The 19,549-nt window shown below is 46.4% G+C and overlaps 1 protein-coding gene across 6 annotated transcripts in view; it reads left to right on the forward strand.

The window, feature by feature from the left end:
* Nucleotides 1-19,549, forward strand: part of FOCAD (focadhesin) — a 319,096-nt gene that overhangs the window by 290,607 nt on the left and 8,940 nt on the right. For all 6 annotated transcript variants that reach the window (XM_053907986.1, XM_053907983.1, XM_053907987.1 and 3 more), the window contains 6 exons: nucleotides 2,776-2,904; nucleotides 5,523-5,638; nucleotides 9,511-9,771; nucleotides 10,528-10,617; nucleotides 13,841-14,018; nucleotides 15,641-15,738. In XM_053907986.1, the coding sequence (XP_053763961.1) occupies nucleotides 2,776-2,904; nucleotides 5,523-5,638; nucleotides 9,511-9,771; nucleotides 10,528-10,617; nucleotides 13,841-14,018; nucleotides 15,641-15,738 (872 nt within the window). The remainder of the gene's footprint in view (nucleotides 1-2,775; nucleotides 2,905-5,522; nucleotides 5,639-9,510; nucleotides 9,772-10,527; nucleotides 10,618-13,840; nucleotides 14,019-15,640; nucleotides 15,739-19,549) is intronic.

The following is a 19,549-nucleotide window of genomic DNA, read 5'->3' on the forward strand; positions in this document are numbered from 1 at the left end:
CCTCCTTAATACCCATCCCCCCACCCACCTCCCCTTTCTTTCCTTTTTCTTTAAACAAACAAACAAAAAAAAAAACAGCCATCCTAATGGATGTGAGTGAAGTGATATCTTACTGTGGTTTGATTTGCATCTCTCTAATGCTAAGTGATGTTGAGCATCTTTTCATATTTTTATTGGTCATTTTTGTATCCTCTCTAGAAAAACTCTACCTCTGCTTCTCCTTCCCCATATGCAGCATCTGCTGGTTCTGCTTTCCTCTTTCTCTGTGCTTCTCCTTTCTGCAGCTGTTTGTCCTTTTGCAGACTTTGCCCAGCTTCTGTTTCCCTCTGTCCAGTCTCTCCTGATTCTGCTGTCTTTTCTGCCTCAGCTACTACTGCTCCTGTGCTTCTCCTTTTATGGTGTTTGTCCTTTTGCTGATTCTGCCCCCACGTCTGCTTCCCCCGTATTCAGTACCTGCTGATTCTGCTGCCTTGTCTGCCTCAGCTTCTCCCTTTTCCCTTGCTTCTCCCTTCTACAGCTGTTGTGCCTTTTGCTGACTCTGCCCCGCTTCTGCTTCCCCGTCTTCAGTGCCTACTGATTCTGCTGCCTTGTCTGCCTCAGCTTCTCCTTTCTCCCGTGCTTCTCCTTTCTCCCGTGCTTCTCCTTTCTCCCATGCTTCTCCTTTCTGCAGCTGTTCCTTTTGCTGACTCTGCCCTGCTTCTGCTTCCCCGTCTTCAGTGCCTGCTGATTCTGCTGCCTTGTCTGCCTCAGCTTCGCCTTTCTCCCGTGCTTCTCCTTTCTCCCATGCTTCTCCTTTCTGCAGCTGTTCCTTTCGCTGACTCTGCCCTGCTTCTGCTTCCCCGTCTTCATTGCCTGCTGCCTTGTCTGCCTCAGCTTCGCCTTTCTCCCGCGCTTCTCCTTTCTCCCGCGCTTCTCCTTTCTCCCGCGCTTCTCCTTTCTCCCGCGCTTCTCCTTTCTCCCGCGCTTCTCCTTTCTACAGCTGTTGTGCCTTTTGCTGACTCTGCCCTGCTTCTGCTTCCCCGTCTTCAGTGCCTGCTGATTCTGCTGCCTTGTCTGCCTCAGCTTCGCCTTTCTCCCGTGCTTCTCCTTTCTCCCGTGCTTCTCCTTTCTCCCGTGCTTCTCTTTTCTCCCGTGCTTCTCCTTTCTACAGCTGTTGTGCCTTTTGCTGACTCTGCCCCGCTTCTGCTTCCCCGTCTTAAGTGCCTGCTGATTCTGCTGCCTTGTCTGCCTCAGCTTCTCCTTTCTCCCGTGCTTCTCCTTTCTCCTGTGCTTCTCCTTTCTCCCGTGCTTCTCCTTTCTACAGCTGTTGTGCCTTTTGCTGACTCTGCCCTGCTTCTGCTTCCCCGTCTTCAGTGCCTGCTGATTCTACTGCCTTGTCTGCCTCAGCTTCGCCTTTCTCCCGTGCTTCTCCTTTCTCCCGTGCTTCTCCTTTCTCCCGTGCTTCTCCTTTCTCCCGTGCTTCTCCTTTCTCCCGTGCTTCTCCTTTCTCCCGTGCTTCTCCTTTCTCCCGTGCTTCTCCTTTCTCCCGTGCTTCTCTTTTCTCCCGTGCTTCTCCTTTCTACAGCTGTTGTGCCTTTTGCTGACTCTGCCCCGCTTCTGCTTCCCCGTCTTAAGTGCCTGCTGATTCTGCTGCCTTGTCTGCCTCAGCTTCTCCTTTCTCCCGTGCTTCTCCTTTCTCCCATGCTTCTCCTTTCTACAGCTGTTGTGCCTTTTGCTGACTCTGCCCCACTTCTGCTTCCCCGTCTTAAGTGCCTGCTGATTCTGCTGGCTTGTCTGCCTCAGCTTCTCCTTTCTCCCGTGCTTCTCCTTTCTCCCGTGCTTCTCCTTTCTACAGCTGTTGTGCGTTTTGCTGACTCTGCCCCACCTTTGCTTCCCCTCTTTCACTGCTGATTCTGCTGCTTATCTCCTGATTCGACCCCTGATTATCCTTCTCCTACTGATGCTTTTCCTTTTACTCAGTCTGCTTCTCTGGCTGCTGATGCTGATTTCCCTTCTGCTACATATGTTGATCCGGCTGCTTTTGCTTTTCTCCTTGCTCTTTAACCTTTATACACATCATTTCCGGCTTCCTTCAGACCTCACTTTTACGTGGCCCTTCATGGCTCCTCAAACCCTGACTGTGCCTTATGGCTCCACTCATACCTGCTCCAGTGTCTCATCATTTCAGTTGCAAATTAACCCGCCCCTGGGGGAACAAAACAAGAGTATGTTAAAGCCATAGCCCCATGCCATAGATAGCTGGTTGGCCTATGGATGAGCTGTGATGGAAGGCACTTCCCTCTGGAGCTGTCAGCCGTGGCACAGGCTGGAGAGTGAAAGTGGCAAGTCACATGGTACACGGCACGACCACTGTGGGCCACAGGGATGGAAGGACTTCACGGCCACTAGAAGGGACTATGCCTGACGAGGCAGTAATGACCTCCTCTTCTGGAAGTAGATTGGGGAGTGACTAATGGCGCAGGAACGTGGACGAGTCACTCTTTTTAGAAAGCTGGATGAAAAGACAAAGAGCGTATGGAGGACGGTCAAGTAGTGACGTGGACTATTTCTGTCCAGACAAGAGGGAAAAACCAGAGGCAAGTGAGGAGGAGAAGAGCAGAGGAAGCAGGGTTTTGTAACGGAGGGGGTTGAGACTGAGAGCACAGAACTGAAGGACCGACCATAGTTGAACATGTGATACCAGATCCTTTGGCACTGGAAGAAAAGGAAAGCTGGCATTTCTGCCTCTCATGATGCTGCCGAAGCATTTTACTAGTTTTTCCCTTTCTGTTGCAGGTCCTGAGTCTGTGCCTCCTTCCCTTCTCAAAGTCGTGATGAAACCCATCGCAGCTGTTGGAGAGAGCTACCAGTTCCCCCCCGTGAGCTGGGCCGCGCTCCTCTCGCCACTCATGAGGCTAAACTTCGGTAAATATCAAGTGTTTTCAGGCCTTCGGACTCCGCTTTTAGGACATGACCTGAAGAGAAAAGTAGATTCTGGGTCGCGAGTGACGGCGGCCGGAGAGACCTTTGCGATCGTGAGGTCCATCGGCTTGGGTGACCGTCTGGGCTCCTTTCCCTGAGTCACTTTATAGGTGGCTGAGGCCGAGGGGGAGGAGTTCCAATGACACGGGCCACACGCGCTCACCGAAACGAAACTGGATGGAGGTGGGCCCGTTGCTGGGCCGCGTGGCACAGGTCGCAGAGAGAGCCCGGTTTGATGGTCATCAGACCACGTTTTCGGAGCTCTGGGATTCAAGGAAGCCCCCCCGGGGGAGGGTGGATTTGTTCTCTGTTGCTGTGGTAACAGACCTGGCAGCCTGAAGCAGTTTGAAGCTGTACAGATGTATCGGCTTGGAGTTCTGTGGACCCGAGGGCCAGCGTGGCTTCCACTGGGCCAAAATCAAAGTATCAGCAGAACAGCATCCTTCCCTGGATGCCCTGGGGAGCGCTACGGCCTGAGCGATTTCGTCCCCCCCCCACCGAAACTCACGTGTCGACATCCTGATCCCCGGTGTGATGCTATTGGGAGGTGGCGCTTGGGGAGGTGATCAGGTTGTGACTGTGGAGCCCTCGTGAACGGGATTGTTGCCCTTTATAAAAGAGGCCCCACCGCGCTCCCTTGCCCCTTCCACGGTGCGAGGACATGGCTAGAACTGGCCGTCAGGAGCCGGGAAAGCGGTCCTGCCCGAGCCCAGCATGTTGGCACCCTGATCTTGGGCTGCCAGCTGCCAGGGCTGTGAGAAATCAGTTTCTGTGGTTTATAAACCACCGAGTCTGTGATGTATTGGGATAGCAGTCCGAACAGAGTGGGACAGGGAGAATCCATTTCTTTCCCGCTTCTAGAGGCTGCCCACGTGCCTTGGCTTGCCATCCCCCGTGCTTCATCTGCAGAGCCCGCGTGGGAGGGCCGAAGCCTTTTCACGCTGTCCCCTTTCCGGTTCTCTACAACCAGGAAGGGTTTTCCGCATCAAAGACTCGTGTGATTCATGGGTCCCTTTGCACGGTCCAGGGTAACCTCCCCATCTCTCATCCTTATTCCCAATCACATCTGAGAAGCTCCTTTGCCAAGCAAGGCAACATGTTCCCAGGTTCCAGGGATTAGGATGTAGGCATCTTTGAGGGCTGTTATTCTGTCTACCACAGATTCTTTGTGATGAGAGGCAGAGGGAATGCACACCCCAGCAACCTCTTTTATGGAGTTAGTATATGCACATTTAATCCCATGTACTTCCCCCCCCCCCCCCCCCCGCTGGCCCCGATCTCAAGAAAAAGTGGCATTGGTCGGGGGGGGGGGGGGACAATTTTTTAACAATGCTATAATATCGTGTGTGTGTGTATGTGTGTGTGTGTGTGTGTTTGCCTACTGTTTACGGTGCTCACGATATACAAAACGCCTCATAAACCATAATTTATATGCAGCTGAGAGGTTGCTCAAAGATGATTCTGACTGTGTACAGTTTTTCACTTAAATGCTTTCAGTTGAACCTAATACCTGTGTAAGATATGACATCACCGATACCGTGTTTCTGGAGATTTCATTAAAAACTGTGTTCTCCTGGGGCGCCTGGGTGGCTCAGTCGGTTGAGCATGCGACTTCGGCTCAGGTCAGGATCTCGCAGTTTGTGAGTTCGAGCCCCGCGTCAGGCTCTGTGCTGACAGCTCAGAGCCTGGAGCCTGTTTCAGATTCTGTGTCTCCCTCTCTCTGCCCCTTCCCTGCTCTGTCTCTCTCTGTCTCTCAAAAATTAAAAAAAAAACAAAATTGTGTTCTCCTGAGCCTCCCCCTACTTTTGTGTGCTGTATTAAAATGTTTATGTTTTAGTAAAAATCCTTAGAAAAAAGAAGAAAAGGGGTTGGGAAAATACGTGTGCTGATGGGGATCAGGCTACTAAAAGGACTCGATCACTGGGGAATGTGGCAACATTTTTAAGTCCTTCCAGACCTAAACGGATTTTTCTATGAGCTGAATGCAAGGTAGAAGGAGAGGAAAACAGAGGCAAAGAGTTTTAGCTCGTGTTTTCTCAAATTTTTCATGGTATTTGATTATTTAGTTTTCTTTTTTTTTTCTTTTATTTTTATTTACTTATTTATTTATTTTGAGAGAGAGAGCACGAGTGGGGCAGGGGCAGATAGAGAAGGAGACACAGAATCCAAAGCAGGCTCCAGGCTCTGAGCTGTCAGCACAGAGCCCGACGTGGGGCTCGAACCCACAAACCATGAGATCATGACCTGAGCCGAAGTCAGATGCTTAACTGACTAAACCACCCAGGCAGGCGCCCCTTGATTATTTAGGTTTCTTGGGACACCAGAAGAGAAATTTCCCAAGCTAGATCATGGCCCTTGCCAGTTCCAAGGCTTAACCTGCTGCTGCCTGTGGGCACATTCTTTGACTCACAATGAAAAGGTCACTTGAAATACCTTTCGGTTTACTCACGTTCTATTGCTTGTAGATGTCACCCAAGCAGAGGCTTTGATTTAAGACATGGAAGCCTGAAAAGGAATCTGAGAAGGAGCTGTGTTACCAATACTCTCTTCTTCTCTTTCAGGAGAAGAAATACAGCAGCTGTGCCTGGAAATTATGGTGACGCAGGCGCAATCATCCCAGAATGCAGCTGCGCTGTTGGGACTGTGGGTGATGCCACCACTGATCCACAGTCTGAGTGTATGTAGCAGTTAAGGGTGTTGGGCAACAGGAGGATCTGGTTCTTTGGGGAGAGATTAACGTTCATCTGGGCGTATGTTCTCAAAGTCAAGGGTGGCCAGATGTGATTTTGTAAAAATTGGGGGCTTGGCAATGGCTGGCCAGCAGATGGGAAGATTGTGATGCAGAACTCTGCCCCAGCCGTCGACATTCATGCTTTCAGCTCCCCTTGATTATGAAAAAGGAAAATATGGTCAGAGATACGAAAGTTCCTTTCTCAAGATCCTCCAGCTAGAAAGTGATGGAGTTATGAGAGCCTAGGTTTATTTATATACCTATATCATATAAATGATACTCATTGGTTTTGGTTTTGTTTGTTTCTTTTTGAGAGAGAGAGAAAGAGAGCGAGCATGTGCATGTGAGTAGGGGAGGGGCAGGGGGAACAGAGAATCCAAAGCGAGCTCTGGGCTGATGGCAGAGAGCCCGATGCGGGGCTCGAACTCATGAACCACAAGATCGTGACCTGAACCAAAGTTGGATGCTCAACCAACTGAGCCACCCTGGTGCCCCTGATATTTAGGAGGTATTAAGAAACAGGCAAATCCAATATGATCCCTCCCTTTCACAGAAAAGACAGCAATTCAGGTGAGCCTTGAAGGCTTGGTAGGATCTCATCAAGCATCAAGTTAGAGGCACGGGGCACGTAGCTGGGAGGGTGTAGAAACATCTCTGCCAGCGTGCTGGGCTTGAACAAAGCGCTGAGGAAGAAGTGACCTAGCCTGGTATCTACGACAGAAAGAGGGAGCCAGCACCTTCCAGGGTACAGGCCAAGGGTAAGTAGGAAGAATGGGATAAGATGGCTTAAAGAAAAGCAATTAGTAAATTGTATAATTTTGAGTATATTCTAAGGTGGGACAAGAAAAACCACACTCCATGATCCCTTAGAGGTTTACCAATTGATCGTAAGTTAAATGACCTCATCGTTACTCTTTTATTCGGGAGGCTTTAGTTCTTTGAGAATTTGGCCAAGCTCTTGTATTAGTTCCTCAGTCTTTTAACTTCAGTTCCTGTCGGGTACTTTTTTTCTTTTAAGCTCCGCTTCATATTCTAATTCTCTTCCACTGAAGGGAGACGTGACTGAGGTCTGCATCCTTTGCGTCAGCAGCTGTCATGAGCTGTCTGCTCCAAGCACGTGCCGTGTAGCCGCCATTACTGAGTAGTGGCCACGTACCTGCGACTTGTAAGCACTCAGTGAGCGCTTCCTGACATCAGACTGAATCTGTCTTCGACCCTGACACACCAATGTTTTTTATACATCTTTGAGTTAGAATTTATATTGCATAACATATGGCTATTTTAAATGTACACTTTGATGGGTTCTGGTACATTTGTACATTTTTATCCATCACCGATAATACTTCCATCACCCCCAGAAAGTTCCGTCGTGCCAACCTGGAGACAATCCCCGCTCCCAGTCTGAGACCCAGGCTACTGCTGATCTGCTTTTAGTCTCTATAATTTTTCCCTTTTTTTTTTTTTTTTTTGAAAGGAAGAAGGAGAGCACATGAATGGGGAAAGGGGGGTGGGGGGGAGAGAGAGAGAGAGAGAGAGAGAGAGAGAGAGAGAGAGAGAGAGAGAGAGAGAGAAAATCCCAAGCAGGCTTCACACCCAGTGCAGAGCCTGATGTCGGGCTCTTACGACTGTGAGATCATGACCTGAGCCAAAATCAAGAGTTGGACCCTTAACCAACTGAGCCACCCAGGTGCCCCTCTAATTTTTCCTTTTTTAAACAACTTTCATACAAACTTAAATTTCATGTAAACTTTAGAAATTCTTTAGAGTGGAATCATACAATATGAAGTCTTTTGTGCCCAGCTTAGTCCACTTGTGAGAAGTAGATTTTATTGTTTCCAGTTTACAGGTTGACAAACTGAGGCAAATTGGGATCAAACAAAGTTTATGTAGCTAATATCTGGGAGTGAGTCTGGCTGACTCCAAAGTCCGTGTCTCAGACACTGTTCTATTAACTCCTCTTTCCTTTTGAACCAGGTAGAACTTGAACAGCCTGTTTTGTTTACCTCAAAAATCTTTCTAGAATTCAGTTATCCTTCCACTTCTCTTTCAGATCTGTGTTACTTTTTTGCATTTGTCTTTGAGAATGGACTTTTCTTAACATTGTTGTTAATTAACAAATTAAGTCGGTGAATTCATTTTCTTAATTATATACCTTGTCTTTTTAAAAAAACGATCGGAGGGCGCCTTGGTGGATCCGTTAGTTAAGCGTCCGACTTTGGCTCAGGTCATGATCTCATGAGCCTGGGGTGAGTTCGAGCCCCACCTAAGGCTCTGTGCTGACAGCTCGGAGCCTAGAGCCTGCTTCAGATTCTGTGTCTCCCTCTCTCTGCCCCTCCTTTGCTCTCACTCTGTGTGTCTCTCTCTCCCTCAAACATAAACATTAAAAAAAAAAAAATTAACAGTTCCCAAAGGCTTAAGATGACAATGTTATCCTTGAATCACATAATCTTTGGAACTAGTTTTTAACCACAGATAATTTCAGGATTCTCCATATTGTAACTGGAGCCTCGCCTAAAAATCATAGGGTGTTGCAAAAAAGATACATATTGTGTTTATCTGCAATCATCAGAAAGTTAAGCGGTGTTTTCTTTCATTAACATTGTTGCAAGTAGTTTCTTTCTGCACTGGTATTGCTAAAAGTTGCTATTTTAAATCCTCTCTGCAGCACTAATTTAGGACAACTATGCCAGATTAAGTTGTTTCATACTGGTTTAGGGGTTCCATTTTCACTCCTCAGTAGGTGTTCTGTATTTCTCATATGCTTCTTCACTCATTAATTCACCCAGTTCTGAAGGATTACTGAGTGTTATCTTGATCAGCCAACCATCTTCATACCAAGATTTGTTGACAAGTCCTGTATTTTCTGCAAAAGCTTCATCAATTTCAGTTACTTGTCCTGATAGAGAATAGAGTTCACGAGCAGCTTGCACAGTTTCCAAAGCACCAAACTCTTCTTGTTCAATCTTGTCCCCACTTCAGGCACACGACCGTAAACAGCATCTCACAAAGTTTCCTGTGCAAAACTGCTGATTCCCACTGTTCCAATGCCATTTTCTGTTATTATGCATTCATGTTTGTCTGTGGATTTACGCGCTGACAGCGGAACGGAGCAGGTGCTCCAGTCGGCGCGCGCCCTCAGCCCCCAGGGCCAGGACAGACCGCATGCTCTGCCCGTTTCGAAGAATTTTTGAAGCCTCCTCTCTTAACGTCTCTGACGCAGAGCTCTTTTCAACCATGTGCCTTTCCGGCCCTCATGACCTCCAGCATGCCACGATCAGTTCTATGTGTTCAGCTGCTCCTCTTTGGTCAAAAATGGTTCTGGCATGCCAGTTCTCCTTATCTCCTTACGCTTCCTAGAAGAAGAAATTAATAATATCAGATACTCTGGCCAGTCGATTTCCTGCAGGTGAGGCTTTCATGTCCAGGATTCATTTTATTATTATTATTTTTATTTTTTTTTTTTGCCAGAGAATGTGACCTTTTAAGACTAAATAGCAACTGTCAAGTACTTTCAGAAGTTAGCATTTTATTCCCCTCCCCAAAACAATTCAGGGCTTAAGCTGAGTGGTACCCAGATGGATTGGCAGATACCGTATATACATAAGTTGCCCCGGACCACAGGTCACTGCAGTGGCCACAATCGCAAGCAGCGGTGGCCCACTGGACCATGAACCTGGGGGGAAATGAGGGGCAGGGAAGTAACCTTGAACCTTTCATCTCTCAATGTGCCCTCAAACACAGGGGTGACCTTGAGGTTTTAAACCCTGCAAGCCCAGACTTGGCCCGTTTCTTCCTGACCTCTTTTGGTTTGCTTCCAGTTGAACGTCAAGAAATACCTCCTGGTTTCTACACCTCTGTGGATAAAACACGTCTCAGACGAACAGGTGGCGGGTTTTGTTGAAAACTTAATGGTGGCGGTGTTTAAAACGGCTTCCCCACTTCCCAATCCCGAGTTATGCATGAGTGCCTTACAGGGCCTGAGTCAGGCCATGAAACTGCCCAGCCCTGCCCACCACCTCTGGAGTCTGCTCTGCGAAGCCACCGGGAAGATTTTTGACCTTCTGCCAAAGAAGATTCGGGTGAGGAACAAAAATATTTACATTCCTGACCATTTATGTTTGGGATTTTTTTTAAGCCCTTTTGGCAAAGCAGGGAGGTGTATGTTTTAAGAATGTGGTGGGAAGGCTAGGAAGAAAATAACCACATTTTGCACTAAGAATGTGTTTGCTTCCAAGATCTAAATTGAGGTTGAATATTTAGAACCAACGTTTTGAGCAAGCTTAGAAACGGGTTAACCAGTGCTACACCAGGAAATATGCGGCCAGGCCTTTTACCAGATGCCTGTAGGAGACGAACAAGCACAGAAACCCTTACGCGTTAGACCTGGAGAATCTCTGAGCATGTTGTCCCATATATGACTTATATCAAGTGACGCCATATATTTCTGAATTATTTAACTTCTTTGCAGCTTTGCGAAGAAGTTAAAAATCTGTATGGAATGATGGATTCTGATAAGGAGAAAAAAGTACAGCCAAACAAAATAATAGGAAAGATTGTGTCGTTGCTGCTGTTTTAAAGTAAGCTCTATGCGCAACGTGGGGCTTGAACTCAAGACCCTAGGTCAAGGGTCATGTGCTCTACTGACTGAGCCAGCCAGGTACCCCAGAAAGATGGTTTTTTTTAGTGCCAAAAACTGGCCATATGTTCTGGTTTGATTAAAATCTCAGAGACTGCTATTCATGGAGATAAGCAAATCTAATAATTTGTCAGAACATTGAGAATATATCTGTTATCTTACGTTGTATTTTGACCTGCTTGTGATTTTTCCTTACCAGAGAAATGATCTAGAGCTATATATCAGTGTAGCAAAATGCCTCTCAGAAATGACAGATGATGAAGCCAATCGAGTTACCCAGATTACTGAGGTAATAACATATCTCTGTATTTATTTCCATTATTGAAGTGGGACTTACAGTTGAAGAGATGGTTTATCCTTTTTGATTGAAGCTACTTTTGCCTCTTCTTTCTTACTGGATAATTTCAGGAAACTATCCCTGCTTCACTGTGGGGTCTCATGTTCAGCCTCATGGAATGGATGGATAGATGGATGAATGGCTTTTTAACCTACCTAATCCCACTTTGTCAAGAACATTTTAGTGTCACCTGTGGGCAAACGTAAGCGCAGGGCAGCGTCTTCAATACCAAATCCAGAAGCACGGGAATATTCTGGCTGAAAAGCTTGCGGTGTGCGGAAACCATGAAGTAGTCTTGTTTTTAAATTTATTTTCTCTCACCTGGTACTTATCCTTTTGTAATGAAGAAAGGTGGCTAATTGAAAAACAAGCACCATTAGCACGGACACAGCTAATGAACAAGTGCTCCTGGTACCCACACCCAAAGGATGAGTGAGTAACATACCAATAAAGTTGCCACATTTAGTTAGCATGATAGATGTCTTATTAGATTTGAATTGCCTGTAAACAATTATTTTTTTTTTTTTTTAGTATAAGTATATCCCAATGGACATACTTATTCCAATGGCAACCCTGCATACCAGGTAATAGCAAAGGTCTAGAGAATTATGGGCCCTTATCCAGCTGGTGGACCTCTTACCATTTATTTCGCTCAAGATGGCAGGTTCAGTTGAATCCTTGAATTTCTGCATCGTGTAGCACTGATTCTCAAAATGGGGTCCCTTGGACCCAGCAGCATAAGCCTGGGAGCTGACTGGAAATGAAAATTCTAGAGTCCCACTTCAGGTCTGCTGAGTCAGAGGTGGGGCCCAGGAGTGTGATTTTTCAACAGTCCCTCCAGGTGATTGTGCTGCATCCTGAGGTTTGAGAACCCCTGCTAGACCATTTGGAATATCAGGTTTTGGAGATGAGTTGAAGCAAGGATGAGCACTATGAGGAAACTTGTGAGAGAAGGAACTATAGAGCCTCACCGGTCGGGTTTGAAATCCAGCTCTGTAATTTACTAGCAGTGTGACCTTGGTCACGTTTCATAACCTGCCTCAGTTTCCACATCTACGAAAGAAAGATAATAACACCTACCTCCTGGAGTTAGATTTAGAGTTACAATGACTTAATCCATGTTAAGTTCTTGGAAACGTACCTGACCCGAGGTGAGCACTCAGTAATTATTCATTATCCTAATTATCACATTCGTGTAATCTATTACATCCTATTATTATGATATTCGTGTAATATACTTGGAAGTAATGCATGTAATTTACTTCGCGGTACCTAGAGCCAAAGGTTGCTGTGGTACTCACCCGGGTTCTTAAAGTACCAGTTAGAACATTTTCACGTTCTAGCGAAAATAAGTTCTATTATTCAATAGTGTTCTGAGGTCCCCAAAAGTGTGTTTTACCGAGATCCGTGCTTTTTACTCATTTCTGGAAGGAATGGAGGTTAGAATAAGGCAATGGTGAAGAGCTCAGACCTCCTGGTTTCACTTCTCACTCTGCCAGTGTAGCCACGTGACCTTAACTGAGCAAGTTACTTAACCTCTGTGCTTCCGAAGGGCAGGATGATGGTAGTCGTCTGCATCGGGTGGTGTGAAAATTAAATGGTCAATACAGGGCTTCTTGAACTTGCTGGTCTCAGGAGTACTTTAGTGTCTTAAAAGTTGTTGAGGATTCCATAGGGGTTTGATTTAAATGGTCCTCTCTTTCAGTAAATCCATTGCATCTCAGTATAAATAAGAATTTTTGAAAACAAAATGAAAAAGTGACATTGTTTTACATTTTTTGCCGATCTGTTTCCTCCGTCTGGCCTCTCGTCGAAATTTCTTTAATGTTGACTTCTCCTGGCTGCTGCTTCACTTAATCTGTTGCATTGTTGTTTTGGTGAAGTATGGGGGGAAAATGTAGCCTCATAGAAATAATGTCGGTAGAAAAGGGAACAGTGTGTCAATAGTTACAGATAATTATGGATTTTTTTTTTTTTTTGATGTTGCAACAAAACTCAACAAACCGTGTTTTCTTCGGGGTAGTTGCAGGGTGTAGAATGTGAATTCATGTCAGTGAACTTGACATACTCTGCTATATTAAAATCCATCGGTCTGTCTTGCACTGTGGGTCTTCTCCCCAACGTACGATATTACAAAATCATTTGGAAAATACCGAATCACTGAGTCTTGAAAATCCTCCACACGTTGACCCATTTCATTATTCCGTATCAAAACATCACATTGGTTAAAATCCTCAGAAAAGCCTTTTATGCATTGTGAAGCTGCCAACTCATCGTAGCAAATACAGATTTTCCAAAAATCAGATTTTCACGTGAAAGCTCAGGTTTTATCATTGGCAACAAATACTGCCAAGTATTTCCTCGAAGCGACAGGCCCACTTTCTTCGACTGAAAACAACAACGACAATAATCTGTTAAATACTCAGTCTGAATAACCATAGTTTGTCCATCCTTCGTCCTTGCAGGTCAGTGGTGTTCCATAAAAAACTGGCCGTTTTGAGTTCACAGCGCAAACTCACAAGTGTTTTCCCTGGAGACAACCCTCCTACTTGGGTATGCCGCAGAAAGCCCTTCTGCGGACTTCCTGTTTTATACAGGCTATTAAAAAGATGTGTACTCAAGGGCAAAGGTGTGATGAAACCAATAATTGTCATTGTTTACAAGAGCATTTTAAATAAAACTTGGTTTTTAAAAAGTTGCAAGTAGCAGCGACAAATACAGCGACTGTTACTGGAGTTTGGGCACTAGTGTGAATATAGTTTGACCCCACGGACCCTTTAAAAGGGTCTTGGGGTCCCTCAGAGGTCTGGGTACCACACTTTGTGACCTGCTGAGTTAATACACGTTAATGGTGCCTGGCACGTGAGTACTGTGTTTGTTAGTTGTCGTTATTATTATTTGTGTGTTCTTACAAAATATCACCACCGATCAACCCCTGAAATCACTTACGGTTTTTATGAGAAAACGGGAGGTGACATTACAACCTTCCGTCTGTATGTACACTTTAAAATCTAGCACACGAGGCAGATAGGTCACACGCTGCAGGAAACGAACAGTTTTAGCATTCGGAATAATAACCCACTTTAAACTCACCCTTTCTGCTTTGCCCTTGCCTCGAGGTTTCATAATGACTTCAGCTAATTTAATAGTAACAGAACAGTTTGCTTTTTTGCAGAGCAGCGTAGAAAAGGCTGCCTTTGTCAGACTGTACTTGGTCTCTCAAGGACGATTCCCCTTGACGGGCTTGACTGATATACTCAGCGTTGCTATGCAGCACCGTGAAAAAGACACACTAGCTTGGATGGTACTGCACGGTTTATACCAAGCCCGGATTGTGAGCCATGCCAACACAGGTAAGGCCGGCCCGGGGCGAACAGCAGAAACCGAAAGATCTGCCTGCCTACCTTCCCCTTTGAGCTATAATTATTTCCTCCACTTCAAAACTAGGTTAATGCTTCTTGACACAGGAGAGCTCTGGTTACCCCCCCCCCCCCCCCAAAGAAGAGCACCTTAAGTGGAAAGACCTGTTCCAGCTCCCAACCCCCACCTCGGAGATACAAATGGATTCCGCTGGTGACTTTCATATTGTCTTTAGCCCTCCGGGCCCTCGAGGATATCAACAAGTTTATTAGGTTGAGTCTGCCTGCTTCCATTACCCAAACAGGGTGTCAGTCGATTCTGCCTCATGTTTTCTTGAAAATGGCTCTTGAGTGGTTATTTACCAAACAAGTAAAAAAAAAAAAAAGAAAGAAAGAAAACAGCCACAACAAAATTACATCGTTATTCTAGAAGAGAACCTCTCAAGGGTGAGAGGGATAAAATCTGGGCGCCCTAACTGCATCCTCAAGCCCGAAGCTCTAGGCCTGAAGCTCTCTCTGCTAGTGAATCAGACGGTAGAACTTTTAGACCGTTGTAGACATTTATACTTTAATAGTCATCTGAAAGGGCAGCTCTCCCATTTCTCCTCCTATACCTTTGGTCACGTTGCGTGACGTCTACGTTCTTTTCTGAATGACACCCGGCTTCGGTAGATCAGGTAGGACCTGGAAACCCGAGTGCCCCTAGGCAACTTCTGGTTCTGTATCTTCTGTATTTTCCTCATCATCTTGTATCTTCAAGGTTGTGAGTGAAAACCGGCAGGCAGAATTGTAGTGCCCTTTGTGAGATTGTACAGGAAATTTTGATTTGTTCTCCTCTTTGGCAATCGAGATGGTTGTCTCCTATCCGCATTAGTGTCTGCCCAGTGAAAAATGACCCTGTGATGAAAAGCTAGATTTTTTACTCTAAATCAAAAGTGCATTTATCAAGAAGAATAAACTAGAATAAATATCAAGAATAAATAACTCAATTTGATAGACCTTTGGGTCTAACTAGCTGGCCTTCCCATTTAATTCCTGTTCTCCTTTTCCTCACTTATATTTGACAGCCTTCCCAAGTAATCTTTACTGTGCTGGGAATTCTCCTTTTTAAAAAATAAAAAAGGAAAAAAAATCAATATTTATGCTGGTGTTTGTCCCCCAGTTGCTGTATAATAGCTGGTTTTTATTTTTCTTTTTATGTCTTTGGGATAGGCTTTCTCTGGGATTTGGGCATAAAATGGGAACATCTAAGTTAAAGGAAGACCTATAAAAACAACAGTCAACATTACTGACTTGTTGGCATGCCAGATTTCTCCTCGTGTGTTTAATGCTGAGAGAGAAACTCCAATAAGTGCATTTTATCGCTAGTGGGGGCGCAGTTTTGAAGAACAGATTACCTTTTGAGAATAAAGACACAAATACGGTCCCTCTGACACACAGAGCGTCAAAGAACTCTCACGCAAAATCACAGGTCTCATGCATTGCAAGAGGATTTGAAACCGTTTCATGGAATCCTCACTGGGTGTTATGCTTTAGTTATGATGGCTATTACTGATGGGTTTTACATTTCATAGGAAAACCGTGGTCTGGTACAAAAACATCCTTTTCTGTTTCAGGCGTGTTGAAGAGAATGGAATGGCTCTTGGAACTGATGGGTTACATCAGAAACCTTGCATACCAGTCTACCTCTGTTCAGAACGTGGCTCTTGACGAGGTACAATCTAGAGGCGTGACCTGTGGCTTTCTTAAAATGTACAACTTATGTTTTCTCTCCCCAAAGACAAAAAAAAAAAAAGTTGCTGCTTGCTTGCTTTCCACGCCCTCCCCCCCCCCCCTTCTTTTTATTTTTGGGAAATGATGATGATAACTCTCCAATGTCACAAGGAAATGGATGTGCTTGCCTGGCTCCCAAAGACTGCTAGGGCTGCCCTTCAAAAAATATTTTCAACAGAAAAAGTTCCTCAACAGGCAGAACACAGAGGACACTAGCTGATGAGGGAACCCAGGGTTCTGTGCCCTTGGCCTTGACCCCACCAAGGAGGTGGGGTACATTTGTACCGGCCCAGAGAATGTCTTCAAACACCTGGTTTGAAGAGATTCCTGAAGCGTATGCAAGTAATCTGTGTTCGCGCCGATGCTTAACGTGCGTGAGAGGAGTTTCAGCACACCTGTCATATGAAGTGTGACCCAAAAAAGATCCGCAACCATTGATAGTAGGTAAATTAAAATAGAAAAGGTTAATGCATAAAAGGAAGACAGCACTTTTCACTCTGCTTATTTTCTTGACTTTGCTGCCCACTGTGCATTTTTTAGTAGTAGATTTTTTTTTTTTTCTGTAGGCATGACTCATTCACAGGTATCCCACTGACGGTGTGAGTGGCATTTGTATAAGCTGGGATGTTATTTGAAATGCTGACGAGCTTTGTAGAAGAGTTGGCTATAGGCTTGAAATTGTAATCAGTGAGATTATGAATTTTAAGGAAGTAAAGAAGACTTCTTAAGCTTTGTGTTTACCGAGCAGAATCTGTCTTCTTTTCCTTCTGATCTCCTAAGGTTTTGCCAACGTTCTGTTTTCTTGCAAACATCTTTTTATTTATTTAAAAAATTTGTTTAAAACCTAGAAAATACAGATAAACAGGAGTGTCGTTTAAATCACAAGTCGGAGGAGGCCCTTGTTCTCACCATGTCTGTGAGCGTTTAGATTAGTCTCAACTCTAGATGGATGGATCCTAGACAGATGGTTTGGAATGCTTGTGGAGATATATAGTCTGAGAAAATGGCAGAATAGGAGGACCCTAAGCTCACCTTATCCCACGGACACTGGAGAACACTCACATCAGTGTCGATAGTCCGGGAAATGACCCAAAGGCTGACAGAACAAACTCCTCAACTAAATCTAGAGAAGAGGCCAGGCTGAAGAGGGAAGGAGGGACAGAGACGGGGGTGGGGGCCTAAACAGACCATAGGCGTGGAGGGAGCCCACGTGGGGAAGATGAACCCCCGTAACATTTGGCTTTGAAAACTAGAGGGGGCTGATCTCATGAGTTTGGAGGGGGCTAATTTTGTGAGTTCTTCCAACCAGCAGGACTTGAAGTTTGGGACTTTAAAATTCAGCAGGTGGGGGGCGCCTGGGTGGCTTGGTCGGTTAAGTGTCGGACTTCGGCTCAGGTCATGATCTCGCGGTCCCTGAGTTCGAGCCTGCGTGGGGCTCTGTGCTAACCGCTCAGGGCCTGGAGCCTGTTTCAGATTCTGTGTCTCCCTCTCTCTCTGCCCCTCCCCTGTTCATGCTCTGTCTCTCTCTGTCTCAAAAATAAATAAACGTTAAAAAAAAATTAAAAAGAAAAAGAAAAAGAAAAATCAGCAGGTGGGGTTCTGGGAGAGCCTGGCCGCTCATAGGAAACCGAGTCCCTGCCCTTAAGGAGACAGCACAACAAACGGCCTCTGGAGGTACCGCATAGAGGCAGCAATTTGAAAACTGCTTGGGGCATAAGGGAAGGAGAGTTATTTACTCCTCTCAGAGCATGTCCGTGTCCGGAGGGGTAGTGTCCACGGGGTGACTCCTCCAGGAACGAAGGCGCGGTAGACACCATCTCCTTCCCCAGCGTGAACACAGCGCCACCTGTAGGAACCAGTTTGGTACCTGCATTCGCTGTCTAACTTGCTTACGCTGCATCTGCCCCTGCCGCCCCGGGCTTCGTGGATCCGCTCCGCCTCCACCCCCACCCCACCCCCCGCTGGGCTTGCTCCAGTTCCAGTGCTGCGGATCCCCTTCCCCAGACCTGCTCAAACTTTGCCGACCGCGCGCTTTGCGGGGCCTTGGCAGCGGTGGCGGTGGCAGGTACCCTCCCGTGGAAGCCCGGCACGCACTTCGCTGAAACTGGGTGCCCTGCCCACCCGCTCTTTGCAGATCCGCACGGGCTGGCCCCGTGGTGGCGGTAGGTCTCCTTTCACAGCAAACCTGAGCGCATTTGGGTCCAACTGCATGCCCTACCCCTGAACGCTTTGCAGACCGTGCCCGGCCACTGTGGCCCCAGATGCAGTGGCATGTCCCCTCACCCTGGCGCACAGGTCTTGGGGGGGCTTTGCGCATCGCCCTCCCGAGCCCGTTGCAGATCCACCTCCTCCAGTAAGCTCTTGGCCAGAGCCCACTCAAACCGAAGCCACCCGCCTGGAAGTGTGCAAGCGGCCCTGACAGGGAGCAGTGCCACTCCAAAGCGACTCCTGCCTTGGAGAGAGAGCGAGAAAGATAGCCACACGCGCCAGTCAGCTTGTTGCCCCACCTATCGGCTGGGGGTAGACGACTGGTCTGATTGCTGGCCCTGCGCGTCAACCAAAGAAGCTTCTCGGGGCCGGACGACACAGGGAAAGTGCTCTGCAGTTTGGTGCCCCTGCATCTCTGGCAAATGCCTAGTCTGACTCAACTGAAGCCCAAAGCAGCACGGGACTGGCCCACAGGCACTACAGGGACCAAACGCTGCTGGTGACAGGCAAAGCGACCCACCGAAGACTACTGGACTGAAGGAAAAAGCAGTCAAGCGACAACAGCAGGGTGCACACAACACACATAGGAGACACCTCGGAAGCACTAGGTTCCGGTAAATGGGGAAAACTGCCCTGCAGAGTGTACAGGACCTCTTCTTCATAAGGCCACTACTTTCAAGAGCAGGAGGCATCGCTGACTTTTCCTAACATACAGAAACAGACACAGAGAGTTAGACAAAATGAGGAGACTGAAGAATGCGTCTCAACTGAAAGAATAAGACAGAACCACAGCAAGAGTCCTAAGTGAAACAGATAAATATGCCAGATAGAGAATTTAAAGTAATGATTATACTCACTGGCCTTTAAAGAAGAGTGGATGACATCAGTGACACCCTTTTTTAAAAAAATTGTTTTTAATGTTTATTTATTATTATTGAGAGACACAGAACATGGGCAGGGGAAGGGTAGAGAGAGGGGGAGACACAGAATCTGAAGCAGGCTCCAGGCTCTGAGCTGTCAGCACAGAGCCTGATGCAGGGCTCGAACTCACAAACTGAGATCATGACCTGAGCTGAAGTCAGACACTTAACCGACTGAGCCACCCAGGCACCCCAGTGACACCCTTAATAAAGAGATAAAGAAGAACCAATCACAGATGATGAACATGATAAATGAAATTAAAAATACACTGGATGGAATAAATAGCAGACTAGAGAGGCAGTAGAAGAATGAACCCACGACCTGGAGGACAGAGTAATGGAAAGTAATCAAGCTGAGCAGGAGAGAAGAAAAAAATTAGGCAAAATGGGAACAGACTTTGGGAACTCCGTGACTCCATCACGTGTAATAACTTTTGCATTATAGGGATCCCAGAAGAAGAGAGAAAAGGGGGAAGAAACTTTATTTGAAGAAATAATAGCTGGGGCACCTGGGTGTCTCAGTTGGTTGAGCATCCGACTTCAGCTCAAGTCATGATCTCACAGTTCGTAGGTTCAAGCCTCACATCGGGCTCTGTGCTAACAGTCCAGAGTCTGCTTCAGATT

This window comes from Panthera pardus, unplaced genomic scaffold (assembly GCF_024362965.1).
Source record: "Panthera pardus isolate Hobbes unplaced genomic scaffold, ASM2436296v1 HiC_scaffold_20, whole genome shotgun sequence".
NCBI lineage: Eukaryota > Metazoa > Chordata > Mammalia > Carnivora > Felidae > Panthera > Panthera pardus.